Below are 15,691 nucleotides of genomic sequence, written 5' to 3'. Positions count from 1 at the left end.
CATGGTTAAAGATTTGATGAAAGTTCATAATAATGCAATTGACAAGGAAATTTAATTATTTCTGTGATGTACATTTTAAAGTAATAATTAGAATTATGACTTATAACATTATACCAGAACATATAAGATTTTTAGAAATTTCATATAATGTCTGAAGCATTTATATTAACATATTTCCATACAAATAACCCAAAGAAAGTTTAGTATTAGTTGTTCTTTTTGTTTGTTTGTTTCTTTTTTTATACTGCAGGTTCTTATCAGTCATCAATTTTATATACATCAGAGTATACATGTCAATCCCAATCACCCAATTCAGCACACCACCATCCCCACCCCACTGTGGTTTTCCCCCCTTGGTGTCCATACATTTATTCTCCACATCTGTGTCTCAACTTCTGCCCTGCAAACCGGTTCATCTGTACCATTTTTCTAGGTTCCACATACATGCGTTGATATACGATTTTTGTTTTTCCCTTTCTGACTTACTTCACTCTGTAAGACAGTCTCTAGGTCCATCCACGTCTCAACAAATAACTCAGTTTCTTTCCTTTATATGGCTAAGTAATGTTCCATTGTATATATGTACCACATCTTCTTTATCCATTCATCTGTCAATGGACATTTAGGTTGCTTCCATGACCTAGCTATTATAAATAGTGCTGCAATGAACATTGGAGTGCCTGTGTCTTTTTGAATTATGGTTTTCTCAGGGTGTATGCCCAGTAATGGGATTGCTGGATCATATGGTAATTCTATTTTTAGTTTTTTAATGAACCTCCATACTGTTCTCCATAGTGGCTGTATCAATTTACATTACAACCAACAGTGCAAGAGGGTACCATTTTCTCCACACCCTCTCCAGCATTTGTTGTTTGTAGATTTTCTGATGATGCCCATTCTAACTGGTGTGAGGTGATACCTCATTGTAGTTTTCATTTGCATTTCTCTAAAAATTAGTGATGTTGGGCAGCTTTTCATGTGCTTCTTGTCCATCTGTATGTCTTCTTTGGAGAAATGTCTATTTACGTCTTCTGCGCATTTTTGGATTGGATTGTTTGTTTTTTTAATATTGAGCTGCATGACCTGTTTATATACTTTGGAGATTAATCCTTTGTCCGTTAATTCGTTTGCAAATATTTTCTCCCATTCTGAGTGTTGTCTTTTCGTCTTGTTTATGGTTTCCTTTGCTGTGTAAAAGCTTTGAACTTTTGTTAGGTTCCATTTGTTTCTTTTTGTTTTTATTTCCATTACTCTCAGAGGTGGATCAAAAAAGATCTTGCTGTGATTTATGTCAAAGGGTGTTCTTCCTATGTTTTCCTCTAACAGTTTTATAGTGTCCAGTCTTATATTTAGGTCTCAAATCCATTTTGAGTTTATTTTTGTGTATGGTGTTAGGGATTGTTCTAATTTCATTCTTTTACATGTAGCTGTCCAGTTTTCCCTTTCCCAGCACCACTCATTAAAGAGACTGTCTTTTCTCCATTGTATATCTTTGCCTCCTTTGTCATAGATTAGTTGACCATAGGTGCGTGTGTTTATCTCTGGGCTTTCTATCTTGTTCCATTGATCTATGTTTCAGTTTTTGTGTCAGCACCACATTGTCTTCATTACTGTAGCTTTGTAGTATAGTCGGAAGTCAAGTAGTCTGATTCCTCCAGCTCTGTTTTTTTTCCCTCAAGACTGCTTTGGCTATTCAGGGCCTTTTGCATCTCCAAACAAACTTTGGGTCTAGAAACAAATTTCTAGTTCTGTAAAAAATTCCATTGGTAATTTGATAGAGATTGCATTGAATCTGTAGATTGCTTTAGGTAGTATAGTCATTTTCACAATATTGATTCTTCCAATCCAAGAACATGATATATCTCTCCATCTGTTGGTATCATCTTTAATTATTTTCATCAGTGTCTTGTAGTTTTCTGCATACAGGTCTTTTGTCTCCCTAGGTAGGTTTATTCCTAGGTATTTTATTCTTTTTGTTGCAATGGTAAATGGGAGTGTTTCCATAATTTCTCTTTCAGATTTTTCATCATTAGTGTATAGGAATGCCAGATATTTCTGTGCATTAATTTGTATCCTGCAACTTAACAAATTCATTGATTAGCTCTAGTAGTTTTCTGGTGGCATCTTTAGGATTCTCTATGTATAGTATCATGTCATCTGCAAACAGTGACACTTTTACTTCTTCTTTCCCAGTTTGTATTCCTTTTATTTCTTTTTCTTCTCTGATTGCCATGGATAGGACTTCAACTATGTTGAATTATAGTGGAGAGAGTGGACATCCTTGTCTTGTTCCTGATCTTAGAAGAAATGCGTTCAGCTTTTCACCATTGAGAATGATGTTTGCTGTGGGTTTCTCATATATGGCCTTTATTATGTTGAGGTAGATCCCCTCTATGCCCACTTTGTGGAGAGTTTTTATCATAAATGGGTGTTGAATTTTCTCAAAAGTTCTTTCTGCATCTATTAAGATGATCATATGGTTTTTAATAGGATGTATCACATTGATTGATTTACGTATATTGAAGAATCCTTGCATCCCTGGGATAAATCCCACTTGATCATGGTGTATGATCCTTTTAATGTGTTGTTGGTTTCTGTTTGCTAGTATATTGTTGAGGATTTTTGCATCTATGTTCATCAGTGATATTGGTCTGTAATTTTCTTTTTTTGTAGTATCTTTGTCTGGTTTTTGTATTAGGGTGATGGTGGCCTCATAGAATGAGTTTGGGAGTGTTCCTTCCTCTGCAATTTTTTGGAAGAGTTTGAGAAGAATGGGTGTTAGCTCTTCTCTAAATGTTTGGTAGAATTCACCTGTGATGCCATCTGGTCCTGGACTTTTGTTTGTTGGAAGATTTTTAATCACAGTTTCAATTTCATTACTTGTGATTGGTCTGTTCGTATTTTCTGTTTCTTCCTGGTTCAGTCTTGGAAGGTTATACCTTTCTAAGAATTTTCCATTTTTTCCAGGTTCTGCATTTTATTGGCATAGAGTTGCTTGTAGTAGTGTCTTAGGATGCTTTGTACTTCTGTGGTGTCTGTTGTGACTTCTCCTTTTTCATTTCTAATTTTATTGATTTCAGTCCTCTCCCTCTTTTTTTTGATGAGTCTAATGGTTTATCAATTTTGTTTATCTTCTCAAAGAACCAGCTTTTAGTTTTATTGATCTCTGCTATTGTTTTCTTTGTTTCTATTTCATTTATTTCTGCTCGAAACTTTATGATTTCTTTCCTCCTGCCAGCTCTGGGTTTTGTTTGTTCTTCTTTCTCTAGTTCCTTTAGGTGTAAGGTTAGATTGTTTAGTTGAGATTTTTCTTGTTTCTTCAGGTAGGCTTTTATAGCTATAAACTTCCCTCTTGGAATTGCTTTTGCTGCATCCCATAGGTTTTGGATCGTCGTGTTTTCATTGTCATTTGTCTCTAGGTATTTTTTGATTTCCTCTTTGATTTCTTCAGTGATCTCTTGGGTGTTCAGTAACATATTGTTTAGCCTCCATGTGTTTGTGTTTTTACGTTTTTTCCCCCCTGTAATTCATTTCTAATCTCATAGCGCTGTGGTCAGAAAAGATGCTTGATATGATTTCAATTTTCTTAAATTTACTGAGGCTTGATTTGTGACCCAAGATGTGATCTATTCTGGAGAATGTTCCATGCGCACTTGAGAAGAAAGTGTAGTCTGCTGTTTTTGGATGGAATGTCCTATAAATATCAATTAAATCTATCTGGTGTATTGTGTCATTTAAAGCTTCTGTTTCCTTATTTATTTTCATTTTGGATGATCTGTCCATTGGTGTAAGTGGGGTGTTAAAATCCTCCACTATTATTGTGTTACTGTTGATTTCCTCTTTTATAGATGTTAGCAGTTGCCTTATGTATTGGCGTGCTCCTATGTTGGGTGAATATATATTTATAATTGTTATATCTTCTTCTTGGATTGATCGCTTGATCATTATGTAGTGTCCTTCCTTGTCTCTTGTAACATTCTTTATTTTAAAGTCTATTTTGTCTGATATGAGTATTGCTGCTCTAACTTTCTTTTGATTTCCATTTGCATGGAAGATCTTTTTCCAACCCCTCACTTTCAGTCTGTATGTGTCCCTAGGTCTGAAGTGGGTCTCTTGTAGACAGCATATATATGGGTGTTGTTTTTGTATCCATTCAGCAAGCCTTTGTCTTTTGTTTGGAGCATTTAATCCATTCACGTTTAAGGTAATTATCGATATGTATGTTTCTATGACCATTTTCTTAATTGTTTTGGGTTTGTAAATCCTTTTCTTCTCTTGTGTTTCCCACTTAGAGAAGTTCCTTTAACATTTGCTGTAAAGCTGGTTTGGTGGTGCTGAATTCTCTTAGCTTTTGCTTGTCTGTAAAGCTTTTGATTTTTCCATTGAATCTGAATGAGATCTCTGCCAGGTAGAGTAATCTTGGTTGTAGTTTCTTCCCTTTCTTCACTTTAAGTATGTCATGCCACTCCCTTCTGGCTTGTAGAGCTTCTGCTGAGAAATCAGCTGTTAACCTTATGGGAGTTCCCTTGTATGTTATTTTTCATTTTTCCCTTGCGGCTTTCAATAATTTTTCTTTGTCTTTAATTTTTGCCAATTTGATTACTTTGTGTCTGGGTATGTTTCTCCTTGGGTTTATCCTATATGGGACTCGCTGCACTTCCTGGACTTGGGTGGCTATTTCCTTTCCCATGTTAGGGAAGTTTTCGACTATAATCTCTTCAAATATTTTCTCTGGTCCTTTCCCTCTCTCTGTCCCTTCTGGGGCCCCTATAATGCAAACGTTGTTGCCTTTAATGTTGTCCCAGATGTCTCTTAGGCTCTTTTCATTTCTTTTCATTCTTTTTTCTTTATTCTGTTCTGCAGCAGTGAATTCCACCATTCTGTCTTCCAGGTCACTTATCTGTTCTTCTCCCTCAGTTATTCTGCTATTGATTCCTTCTAGTGTAGTTTTCATTTCAGTTTTTGAATTGTTCATTTCTGTTTGTTTGTTCTTTGATTCTTCTAGGTCTTTGTTAAACATTTCTTGCATCTTCTCAATCTTTGCCTCCATTCTTTTCCTGAGGTCCTGGATCGTCTTCACTATCATTATTCTGAAGTCTGTTTCTGGAAGGTTGCCTATCTGCGCTTCATTTAGTTGTTTTTCTGTGGTTTTATCTTGTTCCTTCACCTGGTACATAGCCCTCTGCCTTTTCATCTTGCCTATCTTTCTGTGAATGTGTTTTTTGTTCCACAGGCTGCAGGATTGTAGTTCTTCTTACTTCTGCTATCTACCCTCTGATGGATGAGGTTATCTAAGAGACTTGTGTAAGTTTCCTGATAGGAGGGACTGGTTGTGGGTGGAGCTGACTCTTGCTCTGTTGGGCAGAGCTCATTAAAACTTTAATCCACTTGAATGTTGATAGGTGGGACTGGGTTCCCTCCCTGTTGGTTGTTTTGCCTGAGCAACCCAACACTGAAGCCTACCTGCCTCTTTGGTGGGGCTAATGACAGACTCTGGGAGGGCTCACGCCAAGGAGTACTTCCCAGAACTTCTGCTTCCAGTGTCCATATCCCCACGGTGAGCCACAGCCACTTCCCACCTCTGCAGGAGACCCTCCACCACTAGCAGGTAGGTCTGGTTCAGTCTCCCCTGGGGTCACTGCTCCTTCCCCTGGGTCCCGATGCGCACACTACTTTGTGTGTGACCTCCAAGAGTGGAGTCTCTGTTTCCCCCAGTCCTTTCGAAGTCCTGCTATCAATTCCCACTAGACTTCAAAGTCTGATTCTCTAGGAATTCTTCCTCCCATTGCCAGACCCCCAGGTTGGGAAGCCTGACGTGGGGCTCAGAACCTTCACTCCAGTGGGTGGAGTTCTGTGGTATAAGTGTTCTCCAGTCTGTGAGTCATCCACCCAGCAGTTATGGGATTTGATTTTACTGTGATTGTGCCCCTCTTACCATCTCATTGTGGCTTCTCCTTTGTCTTTGGATGTGGGTTATCTTTGTGTGTAAGTTCCAGTGTCTTCCTGTCGATGATTGTCCAGCAGCTAGTTTTGATTCTGGTGTTCTCACAAGAGGGAGTGAGAGCACATTCTTCTACTCTGCCATCTTGGTTCCTCCCCCAGCAATTTTTCATTTATCATAATTCCCTACAAGTTTACCTAATATTTTGCCTATATCAATAGATAATTTCTTTATATTGCTGAATAGTGTCTCATGTTTGGTTTAACCATTCACCCACTGAAATATGTCTGGATTGTTTCCAATGTTTGGCTATTATGAATATGTCTTTATTTCTAGTTTTATTCCATGTGGTCAGAGAACATATTCCATATAATTTGAATTTTAAAAATTTGTTGTGGTGTTTTTTTCATGGTCTACAATATGGTCAATCTTAGTGTATGTTACACAGGTTTTTTGAAAAACATGTATTCTTCTGCTGTTGGGTGGATCACCCTATATCTCTCAATTAGATCTTATTTGTTGAGTTTGTTGTTCTGATCTGTATCAGTTTCCTGTGGCTACTGTAACAAATAACCACAAACTGGGTAGTGTAAGACAACAGAAATTTATTCTTTCACAGCCCTAGAGGTCAGAATCTAAAATCAAAGTGTGGATAGCTCCTTGCTCTTTCCACAGGATCTGGAGGAGAATAGGTTTCTTGACCTTTCTAGCTTCTGGTGCCTACTGGCATGCCTTGGTATTTCTTGGTTTGTGATTGCATCACTCCAATCTTTGTCTTTTTCACACTGTCTTTGTGCGTGTGTGTGTGTGTGTGTGTGTGTGTGTGTGTGTGTGTGTGTATAATCTCCCTCTGCTTTTCTCTTATAAGGAGGACACTTGTAATGAGAATCATTAGTGTTATAATTTTTGTTGCAATCATCACATGTGATTTAGACAGCTTATGAGGAGAAGGATAATATTGTATTTACCAGTATTTTTAGTCTTTCCATCCTTTTCTTTTCTCCCTTCCTGATTCTCCTTAGAACATTATTTCTCTTATTTCATTCAATTTTAAGATCTTTCTTTAGCTGTTCTGTTAGGACAAAGACTTTTAGCTTTCCTTCAATTGACAATGTCTTTATTCCCCCTTCATTTTTCAAGAGTAGTTACCCCAGACATAGAATTCGCAATTGACACTTCTTTTCTTTCAGTATCTAAAAAAATGTACTGCTTTCTTTTGACCTCCATAGTTTCAGATGAGAAATCAACTGCCATTCAAATTAGTGTTCCCTACAAGTAGTACATCTTTTCTCTGTGACTGTTTTCAAGATATTTTCTTTGAATTTAGTTTTCAAAATTTAATTATAATATGTCTTGAGATTGATTTCTTTGGTTTTATCCTACTAGATATTCACATAGCTTGTTGATTCTGAGCATTTATATCTTCTATCAGATTTGAGACACTTTCAGCCATTATTACTTCAAATGCTTCTAGGACTCCCATGATATGAATATTGGATTTTTTGTTATTTTGCTACAGGTCCCTGAAGCTCTGTTTATTTTTTTCAGTCTATTTTCCTTGTTCAGATTGAGTAAATTCTATGGAACTATCCTCGCTGATTCTATTCTCTGTCAGCTCCATTCTAATTTTTAGCCCATTCCCCTGTATTATGCTTACCAATTTATGAAATCTGATAGATTTAAAGACAGTTTATTTTCATTATGCCTTATGCTATTTTATTAAAACTTTAATATAATTTTTTTGTGTGTGTGTGGTACGCGGGCCTCTCACCACTGCGGTCTCTCCCGCTGTGGAGCACAGGCTCCGGACGTGCAGGCCCAGCAGCCATGGCCCATGGGCCCAGCCGCTCCGTGGCATATGGGATCCTCCTGGACCAGGGCACGAACCCGTGTCCCCCGCATCGGCAGGCGGACTCTCAACCACTGCACCACCAGGGAAGCCCTTTAATATAATTTAGAATGCAATAAAACCTTAAGGGGATGTTTTAATTTAATGTAGTTGTTCACAAATTTGTCTCCTCCACATAAAAATACGTAGTTCCTATAATAGTTGTGCATACTGCTAAATCAATAAATGCAATCATGGTGAATATCTGAATTTATAATTATAATAAAGCAAAAACAATTCAAGAATACTAATTTATATTATTTTCCAATTAGGCTAAACCTGCATTTATGACAGAGACACAAATGCTCCAGTGATATTTGCCCAATTATAAATAAGGAAAAAATTCACTGATGAAAAATATTCTAAAATTAAGTTATATACCGTGTATATTGTGGTTTCTCTTTCATGAATTTTTTTTTCTGTTATGTAAGAAGTAATCGATTATTTTATTCTCTCAGGCTCTGCTGATTCAGAGACTTCAAAAAATGAACTAATGCCACATATAAATCAAGAATATGTTTTGGTTTTTTGAGGTGGAATATAACATATTGCATTCAGCTTCTTTGTAAGTTAAAGAAAAACACTCTTATTTATTACACATAGCAAATAATGTATAATATTGTTTATGCCTGTATACATATACTGATTTCATATTTAAAATAAAAAGGGAGGTGAAAGCAAAGGTGGAAAAGGAAAAGGTCCATTTGTGATGGTAAATGTGGAGATTAATACATAGGGAAAAAAGAGAAAGAAAAAGAAAAAGGAAACACCAGTGAGGAAGATGAAAGAAACCAGTGATGAGAAAGAAAACCAGACAAGCAGGAGAGATAAAGACTGAATGAAGATAGCATATTGGGAAAAAAAAAAAAAAAGTAAGGTCAAAGAACAAAGAGGAGAAGAGAGAAGAAAGTAAGATGTAGAAGGAAAAGAAAATAATTAGAAAGAAATCCGAGAAAAAAGGGAGAGACCAGATGGAGGTCTAAATCTATGAATATCAGAGGTTTGCCTTAAATCATAAGAAAAAAAATTAAAGTACTAATTGTTAAACTATGAGGTTATACATTATGTGTATCTTCTTTATTACACCTTTAATATTCTAACAAGTATATATCACTAACAAACCCCTCCCCCATAAAAGCATATCAGGCATATATGTAATAATCTGGAAATACTTTTCAGGATAATTACTTTCTTTGTATTCAAACTATAGCCTGTAGTCTTTTGAGAGCCCACCTTAAATTGGGAATTGAAGGGTCTTCTTCATTCTATTCTATGGGCTATATAGATTTGGCTCTCCCTTCCATACTGTGCTAACTTTGAAAAGAGGAAACTTGTTTTATCTTTTTATGTTTATCATCCAGAGAAGTACTAGTAAATAGCAAACACTCAATAAACACTTCAATGAATAAATGAGATTATTATGTAAAAAATGCTGAAATACTGAACACTTGCAGAATCTTTATATAAAAAAGTGAATATTTCATTTCATTAAAGATATAACATGAAGCAAGGATTCAATTTTATTTCCTTATGTAGACTAGATCTTGGTAAATGGTGCAGGGGGAACAAAGTAAAACATTTGCAGGCTTACAAATCCAAATCTCTTTAGTTTTACCCCATATTTGTTCTATGCCTCCAATTTCATCAACTAGCCTAACTACATCATGCTATGAAGAACAAAAGAAAATAAATGTATTGAACACATTCCATGTAGTTGGGGAAAGTGACATAGATAAAACTGTTGCACAGTCTCAGTTGGTCTACTTATAGGCTGTTCTCTCCAGGTAATTACAACTAGCTTCCTCTCCAGATGTGCTGAAATATCTTATCCTAACCCAAATAACTATATTTGCATAACCATATCCTAAGTCTTCCTTCCTTCCCTACTGATGCTTATCCCCTCTGAGTGTTCCTTGGGGAACCAAGCTAAAATAGCATAAACCAGTGTTCATGAAATTTTTCGTTAAACATCAGTTCTCAAATTCTCCAGTCAAATAGTACAGAAAGGAGGGATAGATTTAAATTACTACATCTTCAGATTCTTTATCTTATTAACTGAATTCCTTTAATACTGTCCCAACTTGGAGGGCTATTTTTAGCTTATATTGAACATGCTAGTTGATTGTTATTTTCTGGTAATACTGGCTGGCTTAATGACATCTAGTATAATTTTTTATTTTTAAGAACAAATGAATTGTCAACTAATCTAGTCAGTGCAAAATCTAATATATTTTCATAGGACTACAGCTGGTGAAAAATGACTTACATAAGGCTAAACAATTATTTGTATTCATTTAGTCTCCTGAACTTATTTTCTGAGTATTATTTTAATGACAGTTAAAGGCAGTTATATTGACAGATGGATTTATCCTAATTCTACTATTACTAAGCAGGTTGAAAGTTTTTGAACTGGCTCATGAACCAGTTTCATGATGTACCTGGGTGCAATTTCATTTTGACTGAAAATGTTTTGCTGTTTCATTTCTCATTGATCTTCCTTCCTTTCCATTGTGTTAAGAAAGTGACCAAGTGGGAAACAATAACAAATGTTTCTATTTAGAATCATAACTTATATTGGCCATAAATCACATTTAAATTTGCCTGTATGGATGCAGAAATTCAATAGAGCTAATTTCTTATTCTTCCTCTCCATCAGACAATAAATTAATTTTTGTGAACCTACTATGTGAATAGTGCTGATCAAAATTCTGTGTTAATTTTGCAGGTGATGGAAGTTAAAGGACAAATGATCCATGTCTCAGAATCAAATTCTGTTTTATTCTTGGGTTCTCCATGTGTGGACAAGTTGGATGAACTCATGGGACGAGGGCTGCATCTCTCGGACATCCCTATCCATGATGCTACCCGAGATGTAATTTTGGTTGGTGAGCAGGCAAAGGCCCAAGATGGCTTGAAGAAGAGGATGGATAAATTAAAAGCAACTTTAGAAAGAACTCACCAGGCCCTAGAAGAAGAGAAAAAAAAAACAGTGGATCTTCTATATTCTATTTTCCCTGGTGATGTAGCCCAGCAATTGTGGCAAGGGCAGCAAGTGCAAGCCAGAAAGTTTGATGATGTCACCATGCTCTTTTCAGACATTGTTGGCTTCACAGCCATATGTGCCCAGTGTACCCCCATGCAAGTAATCAGCATGCTGAATGAACTGTACACAAGATTTGACCACCAATGTGGATTTTTGGATATTTATAAGGTAATGGGGTTTAGTTACTTATATATAAATACTTTTTAGTAGTAAATTGTCATCTTCATTAAATTACAAGCATACAATCTATTTCTCTTTTGAAACTTGATAGTAAATTGTGGATAATTTTAATTTAGAAATATCAGTATTTATACAGAATACAAGTATTTCTGCTCTATGAGTAAACTTTCATTATGAGTTGATTTATACTATTGATAAACTAACTGTGAATCATGATATTGCTCAGTAAGGAAAAATTCTATAGAACTAGTACTCTAAATTCATTATTATCAAAAATAAATAAATAAACTTGCTGAAATCTAGGCAACTTTTAACCATATAATTAGTTTTTCCTAAAGAGTAGGATTATGATATAAAGTAAAAGTTTTATATTGGCAGTTAAAAGGAAACAGCAATTTATGTTAAAACATGCATTGCATTGTGAGTTAAATCATGGTTAATCGGTATTTTGCTCTTCACTGTCAATTAATTGAGGTCCCTCTAATTCTGAAAGAATACATGTAAATATTCTAGCTATTATCCAAATAACCAATGGTTTTTAGTTGTAAGCACCTTAATTTTCCAAGCTACTTAATGGAAGAGTTTTGAAAATGTATACAAGTCATCATATGTTAGTCTAATTTGGCAAACTCCTTATTAATTTCTTATTAAAATTATAGTAATATTTTGAGTGATTCAGCTTCATGTCTATGTATTGAATAACTGTAACTTTACATAAAATTTCACATGGATTGCAAAATGTCAGGGTGCATGGCTTTTTGTTTTTAATATGGAGGACAGCAATTACTTTTAGTACAAACAAACTAGTGAATTTTAGATTTTTTTTTCTTCTTTACTAATCATCTAGACTTCTACTTCTTTCATAGTATGATCTACACATAAACAGATTCAGAAAGAATCTGTTTCACATTTTAGTTTCATATTATGATCCAGAGGGTGTTTTCATTTAGGTGTATCTCCTTTATGGAAAGATGTTCACTAGTTCCATTATGTATGATATACAACCAGTGTTAAATATTTTAGAAAGCCTCTTCTGAGTGGTAAACCCTCAGTGTGACATATGTATGAGGATTTGCTTTGTTATACAAAATAAGAGTTTTTATAAATTATATTTAACTTCCTTATAGTTTATTTTTATGTAATTTATGGCATAGGCAGCCAAATGTCTGGTCCTAAACCAGAGACATGATGAGTCTATCACTGTCAATTCCAGAAGAGAGAGCAGATTGTCCTGAATTTCCAGCACTCTTTTTCCTTCAGACTTTGGGCACTATTTTTTTTGGCCACCCTGCTTGTGGGATCATAGTTCCCTGACCAGGGATTGAACCTGCATGACAGTGATAGCATGGAGTCTTAACCACTGGACCACCAGAGAATTCTCCAGACTTTGGGCACTATTGCACCAAGCTCTGCAACCACAATCACTTCCTTCTAAATCATTGATTTGCAGTGTTAGTTTCCTTCAGCTAAAGTAGTCATATGTTTTTGTGGCTCTAAGTCTGTGCAACTAAATGAGCATGAAAAATAGATTCTTTTCTGGCAAAACATGGAAATCCCTGATTTAAATATAAGTATCAGTTTGGCTTTGAGAAAAGAAAAAATGTGATATCTTCTGAGGGTACAAAAACAATTTCAAGTTTTAAAAATACAGTTCATTTTACAGACATCAAGTCTTCCTTCCCTGGAGATAAGCTAGGACACCTCACAGAAAAAGAAAATCTGTGGGAATATACTGAATGACTTCAAATTTTCCTATATTTTATTAAACTGATAAGGTTCATATAGTTATAAATAATTATCAGCATGTTTTAAATTACAGAATGGATCTACTCATTCTCAGGTACTCAAGACTCTGCTTTCCATATTTCATATATATATTGAAAAGTAAACAAAACAGTTAGGTTCACAGATTCTCTTAAACTGAACTTTCTTATGAAATTTTAGCAATAAATTATAAGGTAAAATGATACCAGAACCAGGTGTGTTTTTTTAATTTGTTTTTTTAATTGAATGTACGATCCTTTAAATCCTATAGCGCTTTACAGTTTTCAAAAGTTTCATACATATGATTTTATACAGTACCACAATACCCCTTTTTTTACCCCATCCCAATTTTGCCGCTCCTCTGTTCACTCTCCCCATTGGTAACAACTAGTTTGTTCTCTATATCTGTGATGTCTGCTTCTTTTTTGTTTTATTCACTAGTTTGTTGTATTTTTTAGATTCCATATGTAAGTGATATCATACAGTATTTGTCTTTCTCTGTCTGACTTATTTCACTTAGCATAATGCTCTCTAAGTCCATCCATGTTGCTACAAATGGCAAGATTTCATTCTTTTTATGGCTGAGTAGTATTCTGTTGTCTACATATACCACATCTTTATCCATTCATCTGTTGATGGACGCTTAGGTTGCTTCCATTCCTTGGCAATTGTAAATAATGTTGCTAGCAACTTTGGGGTGCAAGAATCTTTTTGAATTACTCTTTTTGTTTCTTTATGATATATACCCAGGTGTGGAATTGCTGGATCATTTTGTAGTTCTGTATTTTGTTTTTTGAGCAACCTCAAAACTGGTTACTGCTGCACCAATTTACCCGCACAGTGGCTGCACCAATTTACTTTCCCACCAACAGTGTAAGAGGGTTCCCTTTTCTTCACATCCTTGCTAACATTTGTTATTTGTTTTCTTTTTGATGATAGCCATTCTGACCTGTGTGAGGTGATATCTTGTTGTGGGTTTGATTTGCATTTCTCTTATGATTAGCAATATTGAGCATCTTTTCATGTGCCTGTTGGTCATCTGCATTTCCTCTTTGGAAAAATGTCTATTCAGTTCTTCTGCCCATTTTTAATCAGGTTGTTTGTGTTTTTGATGTTGAGTTTTATAAGCTGTTTATATGTGTTGGATTTTAACCCCTTATTGGTCATATCATTTGCAAATATCTTCTGTGTTCAGAAGATTGGCATGGAGAGAACATACCTTAACATGAAAAAGGCCATATATGAAAACCCAACAACTAACGTCGTACATTATACTCAATGGTGAAAAGATGAAAGCATTTCCTCTAAGATCAGGAACAAGACAAAGATGTTCACTCTCACCACTTTTATTCAACATAGTTTGGGAAGTCCTAGACATGACAATCATAAGAAGAAAAGAAAATAAAAAGAATCCAAATTGGAAAAGAAGAAGCAAAACTGTCACTGTTTGCAGATGTCATGATACTATAAATAAAAAACCTAAAGATGTCACCAGAAAACTACTAGAGCTCATCAATGAATTTGGTAAAGTTACAGGATACAAAGTTAATATACAGAAATCTGTTGCATTGCTATACACTAACAACAAAATATCAGAAAGAGAAATTAAAGAAACTTCCATTTACCATCGCATCAAAAAGAATAAAATACCTAGGAATAAACCTACCTAAGGAGGTAAAAGTCCTGTACTCGGAAAACTATAAGACACAGATGAAAGAAATTGAGGATGACACAAACAGATGGAAAGATATACTGTGTTATTGGATTGGAAGAATCAATATTGTTAAAAGGACCATACTACATCAGGCAATCTATAGATTTAATGCAATCCCTATCAAAACACCAATGACATTTTTTACAGAACTAGAACAAATAATTTTAAAATTTATGTGGAAACACAAAAGACCACAAATAGCCAAAACAATCTTGAGAAAGAAAAATGGAGCTAGAAGAAACAACTCCATAGCTGACTTCAGACTATACTACAAAGCTACAGTCATCAAAACCATATGGTACTGGCACAAAAACAGACACATAGATCAGTGGAACATAACAGAGAACCCCGAAGTAAATTCACACAGTTTTAGTCAATTAATCTGTGACAGAGGAAGCAAGGATATACAATGGAGAAAATATATTCTCTTCAATAAGTCGTGCTGGGAAAAATGGACAGTTACTTGTAAAAGAATGAAATTAGGACATTCTCTAACACCATATACAAAAATTAACTCAAAATGGATTAAGGACCTAAATGTAAGGCTGGATACTATAAAACTCCTAGAGGAAAACATAGGCAGAACATTCTTTGACAGAAATTTCAGCAATATTTTTGGGGATCTATCTCCTAATGTTAACAAAAGCAAAAAATAAACAAATGGGACCTGATTAAACTTAAAATATTTTGCACAGCAAAGGAAACCATCAACAGAGCCAGGTATTTTTAATGTATCTCCAATACTAGTGTGTATATGTATCTGGTATGATAGGTGTATATGGTGGCTTTGATGTTTACTCAGGCTTATGGAGGTTAAATCTGGGGGATCCAGACCGGGAAACACAATATGTGCTGAAGCCAGATTAATGATATGGCCAGAGAGACGGAAGGACAAATAAAGAGAATATTACCCTTGTTTAGGATAAAATGAAGTATCAATACATTATGGTAACTACATTAGAGGTATATAATTTAGAAATTCTCGATCTGACCAGCCTAATTTAAGGTTTCTAATTATTGTAATCTTTCCAGCTTATTTTCTAGAATATTTACAGAGTGCTATTTTATACCAAGAACTATTTGCTAAAATTTTAATTGCTATTGAAAAAATCCCAAAGATGACAGAATTTTTTTAAGGATTATAAATCTGCTGATTTTATA

The 15,691-nt window shown here is 35.0% G+C and overlaps 1 protein-coding gene across 1 annotated transcript in view; it reads left to right on the top strand.

Annotated features, from left to right (window-relative positions):
- GUCY1A2 (guanylate cyclase 1 soluble subunit alpha 2) overlaps nucleotides 1–15,691 on the top strand; it is a gene marked incomplete at both ends in the record, with an annotated part of 429,067 nt that overhangs the window by 197,563 nt on the left and 215,813 nt on the right. Inside the window, one exon of the mRNA XM_082659927.1 lies at nucleotides 10,555–11,040. Coding sequence (XP_082516053.1) covers nucleotides 10,555–11,040 — 486 coding nt within the window. The remainder of the gene's footprint in view (nucleotides 1–10,554; nucleotides 11,041–15,691) is intronic.

The sequence above is a fragment of the Grampus griseus genome, assembly GCF_964374135.1.
Source record: "Grampus griseus genome assembly, chromosome: 8".
Taxonomy (NCBI): Eukaryota; Metazoa; Chordata; class Mammalia; order Artiodactyla; family Delphinidae; genus Grampus; species Grampus griseus.
This window is presented reverse-complemented; position numbering and strand designations above follow the sequence as displayed.